The sequence below is a fragment of the Micrasema longulum genome, unplaced genomic scaffold (assembly GCF_059751315.1).
Source record: "Micrasema longulum isolate JH-2025_06_02 unplaced genomic scaffold, ASM5975131v1 h1tg000453l, whole genome shotgun sequence".
NCBI classification, from domain to species: domain Eukaryota; kingdom Metazoa; phylum Arthropoda; class Insecta; order Trichoptera; family Brachycentridae; genus Micrasema; species Micrasema longulum.
Window position 1 is genome coordinate 1,667,415 of NW_028277652.1, and position 18,583 is coordinate 1,685,997.

Consider the following 18,583-nt stretch of genomic DNA (forward strand, 5'->3'; position numbering starts at 1 on the left):
TATTCTGCTTAGAAGCTTAGGTACATCAGCGGAGTGATATATGCGTATTATGATATGATCATTTGTAATTTTATTGTTTTTTATACGAGCCCACATGTCCTCCCACTGCGGAGTAAATTGCGGAACATCACATCTGCTATTTTGCACTTGTTCCTCGACATGTTCGTATTTTGACTCACTCGACTTCACGTTCTCTGACAGCAATTAATGAGTTGTTTTATACATCTAGTCAACTGCAAATTGACTGTCCGTACAAGTGTGCCACTGATGGCTACTTCATCAGCCTATTTCATACTAAAGCTAGATTCAATATTTTTTGGTGTTTTAATCAATCATTTATTATTTTACGTATATTTTTACATAAATACTATTCTGTATATCCGTCCACCTACAAGCAAAATACAATGTTTTTTTTCTTACCATTAACTTGTTTTTAAAACAGTCACCTCAACTATCTTTAGAGTATCTAACATGGCATACATCACGAGCTTTATATATGATAAATTACGTCTGGATTTTTCAGCACGTCTTTATTTAATAGACGGATTTGAAGAACTCAGTGTATAAGCGAGTTGATTACGAAACTCAGATTTCAAAGGCTTTTGAACTTGAGACATTGATTGTTTTGTTTTATATGACTAAATATTTTAATCGAACCAGCTGCCTGATCAGGCTTGACATAAATTAAAGGTAGGCAGTTACTTACCATTAGCATGAGAATCATTTTACGGCGTAATCTAAAGCAGTTAATCGTTTTGGATTATTTCCACTGTTGTATCGGACAAAGGCATCAAGAAAATTGGCAGGTAGTTTGTCTTTATTGACACCGAATCACGTTCGTCCATTCGCTACACTGGGAATAGAGAATATAAAAAAAAACATCCACGCTAACTGAGTCATTTAAATATAAATAAATATTTATGTGTTTTGTAAGGTTATGACTTCCTACAATATTGTTCAACTAATACGCCAATACAGCAAAAAGCAGTCTAATTCATTAAAATATATATTATTGAAATGCTACAGGCATGACTGTGTCACTATGTTACGAAAGCAATTTTTTTAATGTTTTATTCGGTGAGTTTTATATATTCAAATGTATTTAGTCTTTAAGTGTAAATAATTAACAGGCTATTTATATAACTCTTTCTTAGCGCTTCTATTTATCTCCCGACTCCCAACTGTCCATTAAGAACTATTAACAGTCAGGTCAATAAATCAGGCGCAACTTTCGTCTCATATTCGTTAGCTGCATCTTATCCTCCCTGGATCTGGTGTGATGGTATTCCTTTGTTGTAATATATTACAGTCCGCTTAACCGCTTAACCCAGCCGGGCGAGAGAAGTGTCAAACCTTATTAAATAACATAATCTGACAGCGAACTGGTCCCAGTCTTAGTATCTTGGATCAGAACCTTCGAATTCAGGAATCTGTCACTCTGAACTGTGAAACACGTAACTAATAAACCAACAGGTTTAATTGTATCGACGCGACGCTACAACGCGAATTTATCTAAGTTGCAAAAGCTTGATACGCAATAATCAAATAATTATACATACTAACTTCTTCAACCAAATCATACATTATATATCATTTCCTCTTCTGCAGACGTAAAAACCTGCGCGATTCATATTCTACCATCAAGTTTTCAAATATTTATTACTTGACGAGATTCCTTTTCTTCGAATTGAACTTAATATTAATATGATGAATACGTAATTATTCGTTATGAAACCAAATCATTTAACTGACTCACGATGACACCGGCTGAAAAGAAAAAATATAAAAATACCAGAATCGTGATCCGTTCCACCTCCACCCAAAGGGTAAACTTATATTACCGATGATTTTTACATCCAACCGATGGTGTTCCTCGATATGTGATGCAACGCGATTGGCATTTCGTCTATAGTCTATACAGACAGGTCATTTATTAAAACCGAGGTTTGGTTTTCGTTTTCATAAATCATTTTCTGTTACTTCGTAGAATTTTCGATTTTTTTCAACCAAATTGAATTGATTTGAGAGTGTCCGCTTTCTGTTTATCTGTTTCGAACTCAGCTCAATATGTGCGTGTCAAAACTATCGAGTATCAAACGTTGAAAAATATGATTTACCGCTAGGTAATTTATTTATGGGTGTCATATTTCAAATTTAAACCCGACCTTTTGTTTGGCCACGAATGATATCATAATTTACGCCCAATGTGTACTCGTATTTGTATTCCCATACAATAACCTCGATACAGTAAATTATGGATAGCTTACGGAAAAATCTAGTCGCCTAGTTGATGTCGTAGTTAATACGGATCCAACAATATGTTAATGCTAAGCAGAAGCAGAGGTTCAAGCACCTCTCTTAACAATGATCTGTAATAAATTATGCTGGTAAATATTTGATAAAGGATTAGACGTCTTGTACGCCCTGCTAGAGGATAAACATGATATTACCTCGTATTGTTGAACTGAGTAAACTCTACCGACACATAAATACGTCACATAAGGAACGCAACACGTTGCGGGTTCAGATTTATTCAGTAAACACAACGCGTACATAAGACTATCTAATCTCGCTCTTATTACGATGAAAACTTCGTTCGAAACGTTTATCATTCTTATAATATTTTGTCTATTGCATCTTCTTAATTTAGTTCTTTGTCCTTCAAGTTGTATGCGGTAAGATGTCTTGTTTATTTTTAATGTTTTATAGTCTTAGTCAGTGAGACATTACTACACAAGCGACTCCATTTTGATGTAATTCATAAATATTGTCTAGCATAAATATATGAATATTGGGAAAAAAATAATACCCCGAGGTTACAATATTAATATTGATAATTTAAATATAAATTCTGTGGACGAAATAAAGTATCTCGAGTCTAAATAATTAGTACCATGATGATGACTGTAAAACAAAAAATTAAGTCTTGTTGGTCTATGTGGAATACGAAAGTTTATTAAAGTTAACAGTTCGGGGCAATCTATTTTATTATTTAATAATTTACAAATAAACAAGTGGTCATTTATTGTCCTCCTGCTTGACAGTAATGGTAAATCTAAAGCAGTCATCGGGGATTTATAATTTATTAATATATAATAAACAGGACACCAAAGTCTTTAATATAACGGACTTGTTCAATGGCTACATTATTAATGATAATGACTGTTGTTTTTTTAAAGATATATATTTGAATTTTTTAATTTGAACGAAACAGATTTGTTGGTTTTCGGTCGGTACTAGATAGCAGTTTCATGAATTGCCACAAAGATTTAGAGTACCAATTTCGACAATTCGACTGCCTCTATACAATACAGAGAGCGTTGAGAATAATTTGATAAAAGTAATACAAAGTTACAAAGAAACTTGTTAGTACATACTACCAATGTAGCAATGATCCCGCCTGGCTCAGCTACACACGATAGCCAGCGAGTTATCTTGATATCAAGGCGTGTTTTATAATAATTTACGTAACTCAGTAGTGATTCAAGCCCCAGGTTTGTTTTCTTTCTTTGTTGTAGAACATTCTTTGTACGGGGCTCCACACGGTACACAATATCCCCAGACAAAAGGCTCGGAACATTCCAAAACAGTCACGACTCTAGGGTTCGCTGTGAATCCAAACTACATACCTACTCCTTATAAGAAAGTTTTTTTCGATGGATACCTGCGCCTGAGCCTCGCAGGGCTAACGATACTCTATCGAGTAACAGTTGATTGCTACCTGTTTTTTACTTTAGTTAATGTTATTATCCTTTTGGGTTTATTCCCTAGCGTCCCTGGGTACACATTAGTTTGTTTTTAACACTATTAATGTTTTTTTCACTGTGGCAATACTTTTGAACAACTTTCTAGTGTTCTTTAATCGTAAAAGCAGCACATGGCTTTATTTCTGTAGATTTTAATGACTATTGTTCCTGTCAAAAATCCCCGAGTGCGAATTATTTAAAATGGCGTCTGATCCTTCTACATTTTCATATTATTTAGTCTAGGGATTTTTTTATTTATTTTAAAAATGTTTAAATACGACTATTTATGTAAATATAAACATTTGAAAGATAAGTCTAAAATAATATTAAATTATTTTGCAACAATTACATGGTTGAAACAAAAAAAAAATGACAATAAATTTTCATGCTTCACAAGTTTAAAGTGATGATAATCCCCCAATGATAATGTAAATGGCTTGACTTCAATATTCCATTTCCTAAAAATTGCTTCGTCTCTATTGAGATAGTCACAATCAAGGCTGTTTGTAGTTCCGTAGCGACGTAACTAATGATGAACTATTATTTTTCCTAGTGTTTTTAAACAAAAGACATTATCTAAAAACAGTTTACCGGTATTAAATATGTATGTAGCATGAATCATGGAGCGAATTCCATAAATATCACTAATGTAAATGCTGGCCACTGACCATTCAGAGTATAAGAAAAGATGGCTACATTCTGGCACGTATTTGGTGACGTGATGATGGATCATAAGGTCCGCCGGTATTTTTGGTCTTCATTGATGTCCAATGTCCATTCATATTATAACAAAATACCCTTTACTCCAATACAGCAAAGAAATAAATCACATTTCTTTTCACAGTTGAGTAATAAATAACACAATACGACTCTTTTTGTAGTATTTATTTTAATTTATTTTGTCATTCCCTTTCCACATCCAATGGTGCAGAAGGGCACTGCATCGGCATACCTACCTAACATTTAATCGAATTTACTAGATCTTATCGATTTTACCAGATTTTATCGATTTTACTCTTTGTCAATTTATATACTTTCGTTACCCTTATAAGTTGTTGTTTTATCGCGAACTTTAACCCATTTTTTTCTCATATTTTTATCGTTGCTTATGAAAGTAACACCAAATATATAATGACATTTCTGTATCTTCTAACTTCAAAACACGTTTTCCAAAAAATATATTTAAAAAATTAATATTTCATTGTTTTTGCTGTTTGCAAATTTTATTTTTGTGACTGTTCCAATGTGCTAATTTTAGAGCAGAAGTAAATATTAATATGATTTTTTGGAAAATTCTATCGTTTTTTTTAACATTCTTTTTTGTTTTACATAGTTATAAAAAAGCTTATTTCGTGAGATTCAAATAGTCATACTAAACTTGAGGTTTCTAAAGAAAATGCCAAACGCGTGACTAACAAAAAGTTATAACTGTCACTCGACGAGGACGTAAAATAATATTTCGGTATTGTAAAAAATCGGAGATTGATTCCATAATAAATAGTTGTAAGTCCCAAACGGGAACATTTGGGACACAACAAACGGGTTAATCAAGACTGATGGGTCTGCTAAAATAATATTAAAAAATCAGTTATTTGCAGCACAAGGTCCTAGGTTCGCAGCCTTGTGGAACTCAGAGAACGATGGTGCAGTATAGGAATTTATAGAGCATGAACCTCTAAGGTCAAAACGTACATGCCTACAAAAACCAGTATCGAAATTTATTGGTGAGTTATGCGTACAAATTGTCAAAAGAAGTGTGATCTAGGGACCGTTTTTTGTGATACGCGTCAAATTTCGTGAACAATCATTGGTTTAAAAATTACACCTTACAACTTAACCTGAAGGTAATCTTGTTGTGAGTTTACAATTTGACGATAAAGTATCGTTATATTTCGAATATTTCCGACTTTGTTAAATGTCCTCGCCTTTAAAATGATTTACTTGTTGCTATTATATTATGTTTTTTACTCCCAAAAAAAAATATGATGCTCTGATCTCCTTAAACTTGTAAACAAGTATAAGTGTTAGTTCAAAATGTTGTAAGCGATTAACCAGTCCTAAAGATGCATATTTGGCGAAAGCGCTCGATGGTCTTATAAAACAAAATAATTGAACAAAACTAAAGAATTATGTTTTTAACAAAATCACTAACAAAAACAATTAATAGAAAAATTTGTTGCATTTTCATAAAGGTAGGCAAAATGAGGAACTTTAGCCCTACGAAAATTGGATAAAAAAAGTTTTCTTACGCGCGGTAAAAATTGAAGCATTAAATTATCTATTCGACAAAGTTTTTTGAAAACGTACGAAAAAAATATTTTTAAAAATACGAACTACTTTGAACGTCACTAGTTCATATAAATCAACCAATGATAAGAGAACTGTGGTAGATTTCCGGTTTATTTATCGTAAACGGACTGATCGGCAAAACTAATCGAAAAGAAGCGGATGAGAACTTAAGATGTCACATGCGGATTAATTTCAGAAATAAAAAACTTTAAAAAAATCATCGCGCTGATAATATGATACATATTTTTTTTCAAACGGCGTAGTTTAATAGTCTATTAACTATTTAAAAAAAAATAAAAAAACGTTTAACTTCCTCATTGGTTGCTTTATCTTTCTTTTTTCATACAACCCAACCCGTTTTGTCCATTTTGAAAAGGACGCAATAGTTATTTTTCAATCATTTTTATCTCAACTTTTTTAGCGTGAATGGCCTTTTTTAGTCGTTTTTTTATTCTTGAAAAGTTAGTTCTATTATTTAATGCAACAGTTATATTTTATCTACATATACTAAGCACAGTTCAAAGAGTTTCAGAGTTTCAATGTTAATACTAAGTTAGTTCAAAGTAATAATTTATCTCGACCTATGATATTAATGTACGTATAAGTTATTCTACAACGTTTGATTAGTAGAAAACCTCTCAGTGCTGCATTTCTGTGGGGTTTTTTAAACCATAAAATTCTTCATGGTATTACCGTCTTCTCGTAAAAAATTGAAAAGAATGTCTCCCGGAGAGAATTAGTACAAGGACTTCCGGTCAAAATATCTACATTCTTACAGGTATCGTAAACCGGACAATTTTAAAGTAATCGCTAAAACGGCCTTATGCAAAAATCGCACAGACTCGAGCGATTTTAGAATTACGTATTTAAAAAAAACATTTGTCCCATATTAAATGTATTTTAAAAAAAATACTTTGTCCGAAAAATATATTCACTAAGGGCCTTATTTATAAAGCTGGTATAAAGTTACGTTAAGGCATAGTGTCAAAATAAGGATTGAAATACCATCCTTATTGCAGTGGTAGATAAGATCTAGTCTATTTTTGTGATTGTTTAAATCTAGAAATAAATCAAATAAAATAAAATCAAATGAAATAATAGACAGGTGATTCTGAAGTTTACTTCAGGATTTAAATCCACAAATTTTAAATAATATAAACTAACAGAAATAAAAGACGCGTGAAGCTTAAATTTAAAAAAATAATACAGGGATTATTCTTTTTACTCCCGCCGGATCATTTCGTGAATGCAAAATTACATATGTCACGTCAAATTTAGACCCCCACGCTCAGCGCTGTGGCGCCACCTCGCAACCCCACTTCCGCTCGCGACAACCTATTTCCGGTAGTCGACGAAACAGGCTATCTAGCCATAGTTTCAGATATTCTGTAATCCTTATACTTTTTGCACACGAGCCCCCTGAAAGTGCTCAAATATTGGTCGCGGCAAAACCTCACATGACCCCGAGAACGTACCATAAGATGTTAAATCGTACTAAAAAAAAACAAAAAACAGTGTCACACTTCTTTTATTCCTACAATAAATTGCATTGAATTTTAGACAAAAATTTATTTTCACTGACAAATAATCAATGACAAACTGAATCTTTAATAATATGGTGATTTTTTTTATCGAACCGTTTAAACGTGGCACCGTGACGTAATGATTATTGAAAAGTGAAACGGAATGCCGTACATCCTTTTACGATGACCAAATAATTGTATATTTCAGCTTCACTCTTTAATTTGTATACAAAATATCAATCAAACTTCTTGGTTTAGTTTTATGTACAATATTGTACTCGTATTAATTATTGACCAGAGGCGCTTCGCCTAAGTCGACATTCAAATTTAAAACTAGTAATCCATTTATAACATTTCCAACTTAAATATGTCTTATTTTATACAAATTTCAAAATTATTAATTACTGAGTTTTATTGAGAGTGGTCATCTAGGACACAAAGTCAAACTTGGTAAAGATAACCAGATAGCGGAGTTACCAAGAAGAATAGGGCTAAGTTGGGCTGCTTTCGGCAAACTTAAATATATTTTTGAAAATAAACAAGTCCCTATATGCTTGAAAAGACAAGTATATGAATCGTGCATATTGCCGGTGACAACATACGGACTAGAAACCATGTCTATAACACAAAAAAGTAGCCGGAAATTAAAATGCACGCAACGATCCATGGAAAGACAGATGCTCGGTGTATGTCTAAGAGACAAAATAAGAAATGAAGAAATAAGGCGCCGAACCGGAGTCGTGGATATCATGGATCGTGCTGCGAAATTGAAATGGCAGTGGGCAGGACACTTGGCGAGGCAAAATGATGGCAGGTGGACACCCAGAATAATAAATTGGAGACCGTGGGCAAACAAAAGAAGTGCTGGAAGGCCACAGAAAAGATGGGTCGACTCGGATTATGATATTAGAGCGGTGATTATTTTACACACCATTAATTGTTTCTCATGGGAGCTAGGACCATCCAAAAACTATTAAAAGCGTCCAGTTTTATCGCCGTCTTCGGACGCACGATACACAAATATGATAAGTTACTTTGAAAAACGGTAAACGTACCGTCACAAAAAAATTTATTCTGATAACTTTGAAAAAAAAAAACAATAACACAATTGGTCCAGTTTTGGGTTGCGGAAAACGGACAACGAAACCACGATTTTATCGATTTTAGCTAGGCAAAATCAGTCCGAGGCGTCTGCGAGAGAGTGACAGAAAAATTGTGTTAAAATACCTATTCATCAAATGTCTCTGCCTCAGCCATTCCTCTTGAGGGTACTTTACGAAGTGATTTTATTAAAATCTATTTCTACTTTTATAATGTCAATTGCTTGGAATAAGTCTTTTTTTAAGTGCCTATCTATTTATTGTGTCTTATGAGTGTAATTTGAATAAATTATGATTGTGATGTAGTAATTATGATCCTGTCTTTTCATCCTAGCAAAACTGGTTGGCGTCCACAATATTTAATATGTTCACATGCTTCATTTAATTTGGTACCTATCCAAGAATTGTTGGTCGACCTTGCCACTGCATTCCTATGGGTGTATTGGCATTTACCGCCACCAACCTACCACCTTTCCTGGACCGATTATATACGTGGCATTAATAATTATACACGCATCAATAATAAAATAAATTAATCGCTCAGTAAGGGAAGCTGCATAAAAAAAGTTGACCAACAATATTTTGAGTTGGTCCAAATGACTGGGACAAGGACTGGATTTTACGATCTATTCGAGACATTTTCAATATCGAGACTCTCGAGATGCTAGTGTCGAAATTTTGAGACCAGCAGTGCGACTCTGAACGCCCTCTAGGGGGTAGAAAAAGCGTTGCTAGCGCATAATTTACCTACTGATTACGTACTAGCAACGCTTCCTGTGATTTTAGTGCTCGCCGGATAATTATTGAAATTAAAAGTATTTCGGTTCTATTTGAGTAAGACAGATTTGTTCCTCGGACGCTTACCTTTGCTTATAACTTTGTCAATAGCGCAACTGGATTAATTAAATGTTAAATGTAATATGTTAAATACATGTCTAGCTCATATAATATCAGAAAACGTTTATCAATAAAAATTGTTTAACTTATATCTACTTTTAAGTTGACACGGATGTGGCGGACACCACGATTTGGTTGATTATTCGGACTTATTTTTTATAGTGTTTTCAAATAAGTAAACAGCAGCTATTCTTTATGCAACATTATGTTTATGGCACATACTTTGACATAATATATGTTCAAAACTCTGAAGTTACTACTCAATATATATTTTCACTTGCGGACGCGCCAAAATCACAAAAATTGGAAATGACCCATATAATGTTTTATTTACTTAATTCACTATTTTTAATACGAATTATCATCCTGTGCATATTTTGCATGGAAAAAGTTGTCGTCAAAATAGAAAAAATTCTAGCATAAAAAAGATGTTAAAACAACTTGTTTTCACAAAATGACGAAAACTTAAAAATAACATCATTTTTTTGGTGCATCCGACTCTTTGGTCTGTCTTGAAAAAGAAAATTTTAGTATTGATAATTACACAGCTTTATAGCAGGATGGATTTGAAAACGTTTTTCCTGTATTCTGGTTCTATTTCACATGCAAAATTGTAGTCTTCATTGCCACCGAACATGGAACCATTATTTTTTTTACTTATTACATCAGAGATGGAGAATATTTTAGAGAAGGTAATAATAGAAGTCTAGGAATCTACAGGGTTTATGATCTGTCATTGGCTGGTTTCGGTGACCACTTTACGCACTGTGTAACATTTACAATTCTGCCTTTATTTTAACAAAAAAAATTCAAACTCATAACAATGTTCTTTATTTTTTAACTTTAAATAATACAAACATAACTCTCGCTGTTCTGCAAGTTGTGTGAGCAATATACTAGCACTTAGGACATCGGTAAATTTTGAATGTGAAATCGTGCCTCGTTTACGGGGTGCATCTATTATTATGGGAGATTCCCACGGCATTCACCATAGGGATTTTCGGTTGGAAATAAACGCATCTTATCACCAACCTAGCGTGGTATTCCCACGCGAAACTGCGAGAAATTTCAAACCAATTGATCAACAATCCACATTCATCCCGCTATTAAACATTGTATCTGGATAGTATCCAGATGAAAACCGTGGGAGACTTAAAAAATATTTTGTACCAAAATAATATAGATTCATAAAGGCAGAATGATCAGTCTAACGCTTCAGATCTAATCCAGGGACCGAGTAAAAGATACCTATAACAACGTTAAGGAAATAAGTTAATCCTAAGGAATACAAACTGTATGAATTATAATAAGTGGGGGGAACTTGCAAAATGCCATCTATTGACAGAACGTTTCCTCCGCTCGCGCACCTAAAGTCCTTAAAATATAGCTTGATTAGAATGACAGCTGTCAAACTAATTTCATTAGTGATGGGAAATTACTGATCACTGATCGAATCGATTTTATCAGTTATTTCATGCAATCCTAAAACTCTGTTTCCGAAAATTGATATAAAAAACAAAAAAACAAGCCTATTATAGTGTGTTTAACACAATTATTCACTAAAAAATGAGACATTTATACTTTTTCCATGAACAACATCAAATGAACTATTTTTTTATTCGATCAATTTACATTGATCGATTTGTCCCATCTCTATAACGGTTTTGCAAAATGATGTAACCTTGTAAGAACGTCGTTAATAATTAGGCTTATTTTAGTTTTTTTTTAGTTTTAAAGCTGATTTCATATATTAATGTTTCAAGCATTGCATAAAAAAAATTTACACGCCAGATACAAATGATTTTTCGTGTGTCAATATAAATAACTCCTTTGACGTTACTACAAAGTTATGTCGTAACTTTTTCTGACAACTGTCATTCTAACCATGTTACATTGTAAGGACTATAGCCAGCTTCATGTTACTAGATGCCGATGGACGGTACACACTATTAGGCGCGTATGAACATGAGGTGGAAAAGCTATACAATAATGCAAAAATGACAAAAGTTTATCTTGTCCTTGACCGCCAATCATCACCTCGCAGTATCTGCACTATACGCACTCGCATGCCGGAAGTTCGCGGTTACCCAGCATATTTTAATCGAATAATTAAAGTAATTATAACAGTGGATTATAAACCGAATCACTGACTCGATTGCGCTTACAACCAGATAACTGTATATTGAATAACATTGAATAGCATTTTCGTAGCGGCCGATCAGTACCTATGATATAACTGATAACGCAGCGTGGAACATTGAGGTGATTACGATAAAAGGTAAATATAATATATAATGACTGTGCAGAACATTACGCAAGAAAGTATAAAGCTAGTTTATATGAATCAGAAATCTAGCCAGAAAAATAAAGGAATATGATGATAGGTAGATTTATTTCATTTCTTAAAAATAGTATACTTTTGTCTATCAGTCTTTAAGGCGAAAATAATGATTGTTTTACTTTTCTTTAGTTATTTTAAAACAATAGAACAGAAACCAGAAATAGACTACAATTACTCAGATTTAAATTCAGCCTATACAGGTGTTCATTAAACCCTGTCACATCCGAAACCACGTTGATCAGTGTGAGCAAGAAGACATATTGGCTCATTAAAATATTTTTTTAGTACGAATAAAATTTAAAAGAATAAAATATTTTTAAAAAACCAACGGTTGCTTACTTCTGCAGGGGAGAAACGAGGAGAGGGGAGTCTGATACTGCGCCGCGCTTCCGTCGCTTCTCCCCTGCAGAAGTAAGCAACCATTTGTTTGTTTTTCAATATTTCATTTTTTTATTTTTCTTCTGTTGTAAATATTTTTTAAAATTTGTTAATATGTCTTCTTGCCCGTACTGATCGTCGTGGTTTCGGATGTGACAGGGTTTTAAGGACACCCTGCATAACACTTATTCTCCTCTATTAATGCGAATCGTGGCACCTCACTAGGGCCCGAAACAGCAAAATACTGAGTTTTGAGAATATGTGTCTCAGAAGAATCTTGGGTGAGCGGTGGTTGAACTTTGTACGGAATGAAGTAATAAGATAACGGACACAACAAACTCCTGTGACAACTGTCGTAAAGCGGAGGCGATACGGTTGGCTTGGCTATGTGCGGTGGATGCCTCATGAGAACCTTAACCACGCTTACCTACTTTACAAGGCATCAGGTTCTCTATGTCCTGAACGTCCACTGGTGACTATTCGTCGGCAGTTCGTGTCCGAACTATGGGACGCAGACCTGATTTGGTAGGATGCACAGGAGCTGACAGCCGATAGAGATGCTTGGAGGATCTTTGTAGACACCATATGCTCCAACTGGGGAGTGGGCATGGAATAATGATGATGATGATGATGATTTAAAAAGTCAAAAGTAAATTTCACCAATTTTTAATTTTATTTTTTTATTAATTTTTTTAGTTTTATAGTTAAAATAGACAGGATCTTTTTGAGTTGGGGAGTTCTTTACTGTAAGTTTTTCTAAATTAAAACGATCATTTCAATAGAGAATTTCCTGTCTCGGGGTCGTCATTTTTTCAATATTTAATATTTTTTTATGTATTTTTTCAATCACGCTAGAATACGTTCAACATTTTATTTAAGTCTTCACTCAGATCTTGTGTACGCAATTTTTTGAATATACATAAAACACGAAAAACCTTCCGCCATGACTATGGGACGGTGGGACCTCATGAGATTTCATTCAATTTCCAACTTAAGAATTTAATCATTGCGTGCATTCTGTGGGCATAACGCTTATTTATTGCATATATTGCGAGTGCTCACACTGCTCACTAATTCAGATCATAAAATTTCATCGTGTAATACAGCATGTATTTTTAAAAAAAATGACCTATAACATTTCTAGTTCAGAATTCTGTTCAGGTTTCTGTCAGTTTTTTGCGTTTAGTTTTCTGATCCGTATCAAACGGGTTTCTTTACTGAATACAATATGATTATTATGATACCGGTGTACGGTACGTTGCATTGGGTCGACCCAAATACTCACAAAAACCGACATTACCACAAGGCCGCGACGCCGGCACTGGTATTAATGATGATTATGAGTGCTTTTTTAAATACTTTTGTCATATTGTTTGACAGAAAGAATAAAAATAGCATTTTTTTTTTGGCTTTCTTTCCATTTCAGAATTAGCACTCTGCTTTAATCCGTTTAGCGGTAAACAAAAGAATTATTGTAATAAATTTCCCGGGCCAACAATGTTTTACTAATTTTCGGTTGAGAAAAAAGAAAATGCAGGAAAAGGTGTAAATGTTTCATTTTAAGAGATTAAAAGAAAAACATACATCTGAATTACATATTATTATGCCAACAACACTTAATGTCCATTTGTTTTTTTTTTACATGTCAGTCAAACGCGATAACTACTACGCCACGAGACGGATCAATACATGAATTTGGGTATAATTTTGTCGGCCTCGTGGTGCAGTGGTCAGCGCGTTTGCCTACCATTCAAGAGGTTTCGAGTTCGATTCCCAACACGGGTGACATGAAATATTTCGTTTCAAAGTTGTTTTTACACTAAAATAGTTCACTGTCCCCTGGACTGGCACCCGAAACGTAAGACAGATCATCTTACCTTCATGTTACAAAAATGATCTAGGTACGCTGCAATTGGTGTACCAATGCATTACCCTATGCACCATTTGGTGTGGAAAGGCGGATGAAGAACACATTTCTGTTTGTGAAATACAACCAGAACACTGGATGGTATGTTTCTGACAACTTCAGTGGCTTCAACAAGGCCAAAATCCTGGAAAAGGAAATTGAGTGGAGATAAGTCCACCACGAAGTTTAGTGGTAGGCTTTTTCGTTTACCATTCTTAGGTTCTGGGTTCGATTCCTCTAAAGGTGGACGTGGAGTATTTATTTTAACGGTTTTTTAAACTGCAACATTTCATTTTTCCTGTACTGGCGCCTTTAGCGTGGGATGGATCTTTTTTACGTGCATGTATAAAAAATGAAAATAGTTTAAATGCATTTTTAAAAAAATATTTTTTATGTTCAATAAGCTAACTTGAGAAATATTTTTTTTAAATGTGACAGGTTACCGAAATACGCTGAAATTGGTTTGCCAATGCAGTGCTCTATGCACCAATGGGTGTGGGAAGGGGAATGATAATGAGTAGTTGTAACTAGTTGGTGGTTAATATCTACATTTATGTTCTTATCTTTCATTTCAGGCTTCAAAATGTCGTAATCCTCTTGTAGAGAAAGGCGATGCGCTGGTTCAAGAGGAACGGTGAGGCTCCCCGCCTCATCAGCCTGTCCCCGCTGAGGGGCGATGCCCCCCGGGGGCTTCCCCCTCCTCCGCCTCCGCCCCCGGAGCCGCCGTGCCCCGAAGCCCCCCTGTCGCCGCCCCCGAGAACCGTCAGACGATCTAGAATAGGTAAGATGTGACATCCAATAGGGAAAAATCATTAACTACGAATACCGATAAAAATATATGGTAAAATATGCATAAATGCAATAAAATATAAAAAAATACATTATTACACAAAAACGCTACATGTTCGGCATTCATTTGAGGCGTCAAATTTCGTAACGATGTTAAATTTAAACAGCCACAAAGTTCAAAATGTATGCGAATCGTGACGTATTAGGGGCGTGGCCATTGCAATGGTCCTTTTTCGTTTGAATTCAAAATTATAAACTTTAAAATATTTTTTATGCTTCTAATATGTAGTAAAATTATTTTTTTTTACTCGACAGTATTCGAGAGACCTTTATAAATTTAACATAAAAAAACGATCACCCGGTTAACATTCAATCCGAGACTTTCTTCACACACCTTAATGATTTTCTGAGAATCTGTAGCCCGGACGAACAACAGAGAGCACACGTGTACTACACGGTGTACCTATCTAATTGTTATTTGGCAAGAATTACCTTTTTTCAAGCATTTTCAAAGGAAAGGCCATGTCATGAAACCGGTCGGCATGTTAAATTCGTTTGAGTATTTCACAAAATAAATAAATAGTTATATTATTTAATATGGACAGTTCCAAAGTTAGTGCTGCAAATATTAATTACAACAACAAACCATCACGCCGTTTTCCCGTAAAGGTAGGCAGAGAGGATAGAACACCACATCATTCTATCGGTGCATACAGATCTCGCTTCTTCTACATTCATACATCTTCTCATGCACGCGCGCCGATTATTCCGACTTTCGACATGTCCATCTTCAAATATTTTGTTGGATTTGGTCATGCCATGTCTTTCTCGGTCTACCTCTATTTCTGCATCCATCAACATTCGCATTGTAAATAATTTCCGCATTCCACCCTTTCCCCTGTATAGAGGCATAACAACAGCCCTTCTCCAGTCTGGAGGAGTGTATTCCTTCTCTTAACATCGGTTAAAAAGCTTGTGCAGCCATACAAAAATTATTTCACCACCCGCCTTTATAAACTCTGCTGCATTAATTACATTCGTGTATTTCACAAAAACCCATTTTTAATACTTTTATTGTTAGATCTTTAAACTTATAATAACCATTGACGAGTATCGTGGCAAACCTGCCAATGGTTATACCTGTTGGAAGGGCTATCTCTATGTTAAACAATAATTTATTTTTTTATATACATTTTTTTTTTCTGTTGGTTCATCTAAACTGCCTAACTAGGGATAGCTTCCCCGTTCTAAGGCAGTAAATTATGTATTTTATAATAATATTAAAAAGTAATTACAGTTTTATCATAATGTGTGCTTTTTCAGTCTTAAAAGTAAACAATGAATATCCAGAGAAAACATAAGTCCTAAGTCATTACTAGTATAACAAGAAATATTACTTTGGACATGGACATTTTTCACGTCTCTGAGGGAGTTTTTCGTTACAATATTCTCTTACTTTTTTAACATATTATTCTCTGGATATTATGTACGCATATGTGTTTTTTATATATACCTAATTTTACCTAAATATTTTAACTATTTCTATCTGTATGATTTAAGATATTCCATTTTGTAATGTAAATATATATGAATAAATAAAATTCAAATTGAAATCGTGGTACAGAATATTCAAGCCTAGAGAAAAATCAGTATACAAGGGTAGGTTCGAAAATTCGCCAAACGGAAGGCTTGCCAGGGGGGGTAGGGGGGTTTTAATATACATTAAAAAAATAGTGTGACTCATCACTACCGTGCTCAAGGGCAATGGCAACTGCTGTTCATAAATGTCGTGTCTAAGTATTAAACCATTTCCCTACAGTCCAGACCTGGCCCCATTTGATAAATATTTATTATTATATTTTTATTAAATCATCGAGAAAAGCATTTTACTAATGATGAAAACTATTTTTTAAACAATAGGTAAATATCACGTTTTTTCAAAACATTCTTAAAGTAATAAAGGTCTATGAAATACTGTCCAGCAAAATTTTTTTTTTGCTAAATATTAGTAGCATAAAAAATGATTTTGAATTTGAGTTAATTTTTTTTTATCAGTAGCATAAAAAGCATTTTTAGCCACGCCCCTTGTACGTCCCGATTCGGTTAAATTTGGAACTTTGTTACCGCTTAAATTGAAATAAAACATCGTCACGAATCTTGACGTCACAAGTGTCAACTCCAAACATTGTAGCGTTTTTGTGCCGACATATATTTTAACAATTTTATTTCGAAAGTTATGTATGAAAACATTTCTCGACAACATCCATATTGATTTTGAAAATACAATAGATTTTTTCACATATTTTTATCGGTATTCGTAGCATGTGATATTTCCCTATTATTAAACATTTTTGGTAAAGGACTGTTATTTAAATCTTTATTTTGGTTATTACCTATCAAAGATCAATAGATTTTGAATTTCTGATTTTATTACAAATATGCGAGAAATGGATTACATCATTTTTATCACAAGAGAAGGTAGAAGTCAAATTAAAAACAATGTCCTTCGTTACCACCAGACCACACTTAAACAATAAACAATAAATCATTATTTTTGTACCTACCTATCTGTAATTTAATGCTTTTAGAATCAATGTCATTCTTATTAATTTGTGGTAACAATTCGGTAAAAACCTTGAGATATATTGAGGCAAATTATAGGTACATAAAAATAACAATAAATATTGTTTTCCTTCTCATTTTCCTTCTTTATGTTATTAATTTTTACTAGTGCGACAATATCGAGACTGTTCAACATTGTTTTCCAAGAAAAATAGCATGGTTGCTCGGATTGCAAAAAGGGGTAATCATCCCTATGTCGAAACAGAGCAATCTCTTAATCCGTCTTCATTGGCGAAACGTAGAACGGAAATGGGCGTGCTGTAGCAATCAATTTCTTTTCATGTTCCCAACCGTGTTACCAGAAGTCAAAATTTGCTATTATTTATCAAATCTTCTTAGGGTGACTTCTATTTTTATGCCCCAATGTCGAGAATGTGTAGATTAGTCAATTCTTCACACGACTTGGAATTCTTTGAGATAGATCTTCCCGCTTTTCGTAGATCTCTTTGCCATTAACACAGTTAGAGATGAAGATGGATTGGCATAGCTTATCTCGTAATTTTGAATGTTGATCATGTTTTTGAACATATGTGCCATATTTTATTGCCCTTGTCTGTCTTTGCTACACAGTTTTGTGTTATTTGTATTTAGTTTTTTGTACATGTGTTTCTTCATATAACTGTTATTATTGGCTAAGGCCGCATATATAATAAATAAATTAATTAATTGATATAGCGTACTTATTTTAACGAAAAGATTCTTTAAAAAATGGACAAAAAAACAAAAGATAAAAGAATATAACATATTTGTTTTTTTTTTAAGATTCTTGAAATGTTAGATTTGAATTACATCACGATAATAGGCTGCTGTCTTCTTCTCTGTCGTTCCTCAGTTCTAAGGGGCGTTCCTCAGTTCTGCACCCTATCCACAGCTCCATATAGAGTCGCTTGTGACGTTGTTTCCACCTGGTCGATCCATCGAGCTGCAGCTCTGCCTCTGCTTCTTCGTCCTGGCACACTGTCCGTGATTATTACAGCTGTACCACTCATCAA

The 18,583-nt window shown here is 34.0% G+C and overlaps 1 protein-coding gene across 4 annotated transcripts in view; it reads left to right on the forward strand.

Annotated features, from left to right (window-relative positions):
• The window catches only part of LOC148281489 (uncharacterized), a 163,909-nt gene that overhangs the window by 121,127 nt on the left and 24,199 nt on the right, over positions 1–18,583 (forward strand). For 3 of the 4 annotated variants that reach the window (XM_088226634.1, XM_088226636.1, XM_088226635.1), the window contains one exon: positions 14,756–14,961. In XM_088226634.1, the coding sequence (XP_088082760.1) occupies positions 14,793–14,961 (169 nt within the window). In that variant the 5' untranslated portion in view covers positions 14,756–14,792. Of the gene's footprint in view, positions 1–2,553; positions 2,676–14,755; positions 14,962–18,583 lie in introns of those variants that run through there. The other variant, XM_088226637.1, reaches the window with a different exon arrangement.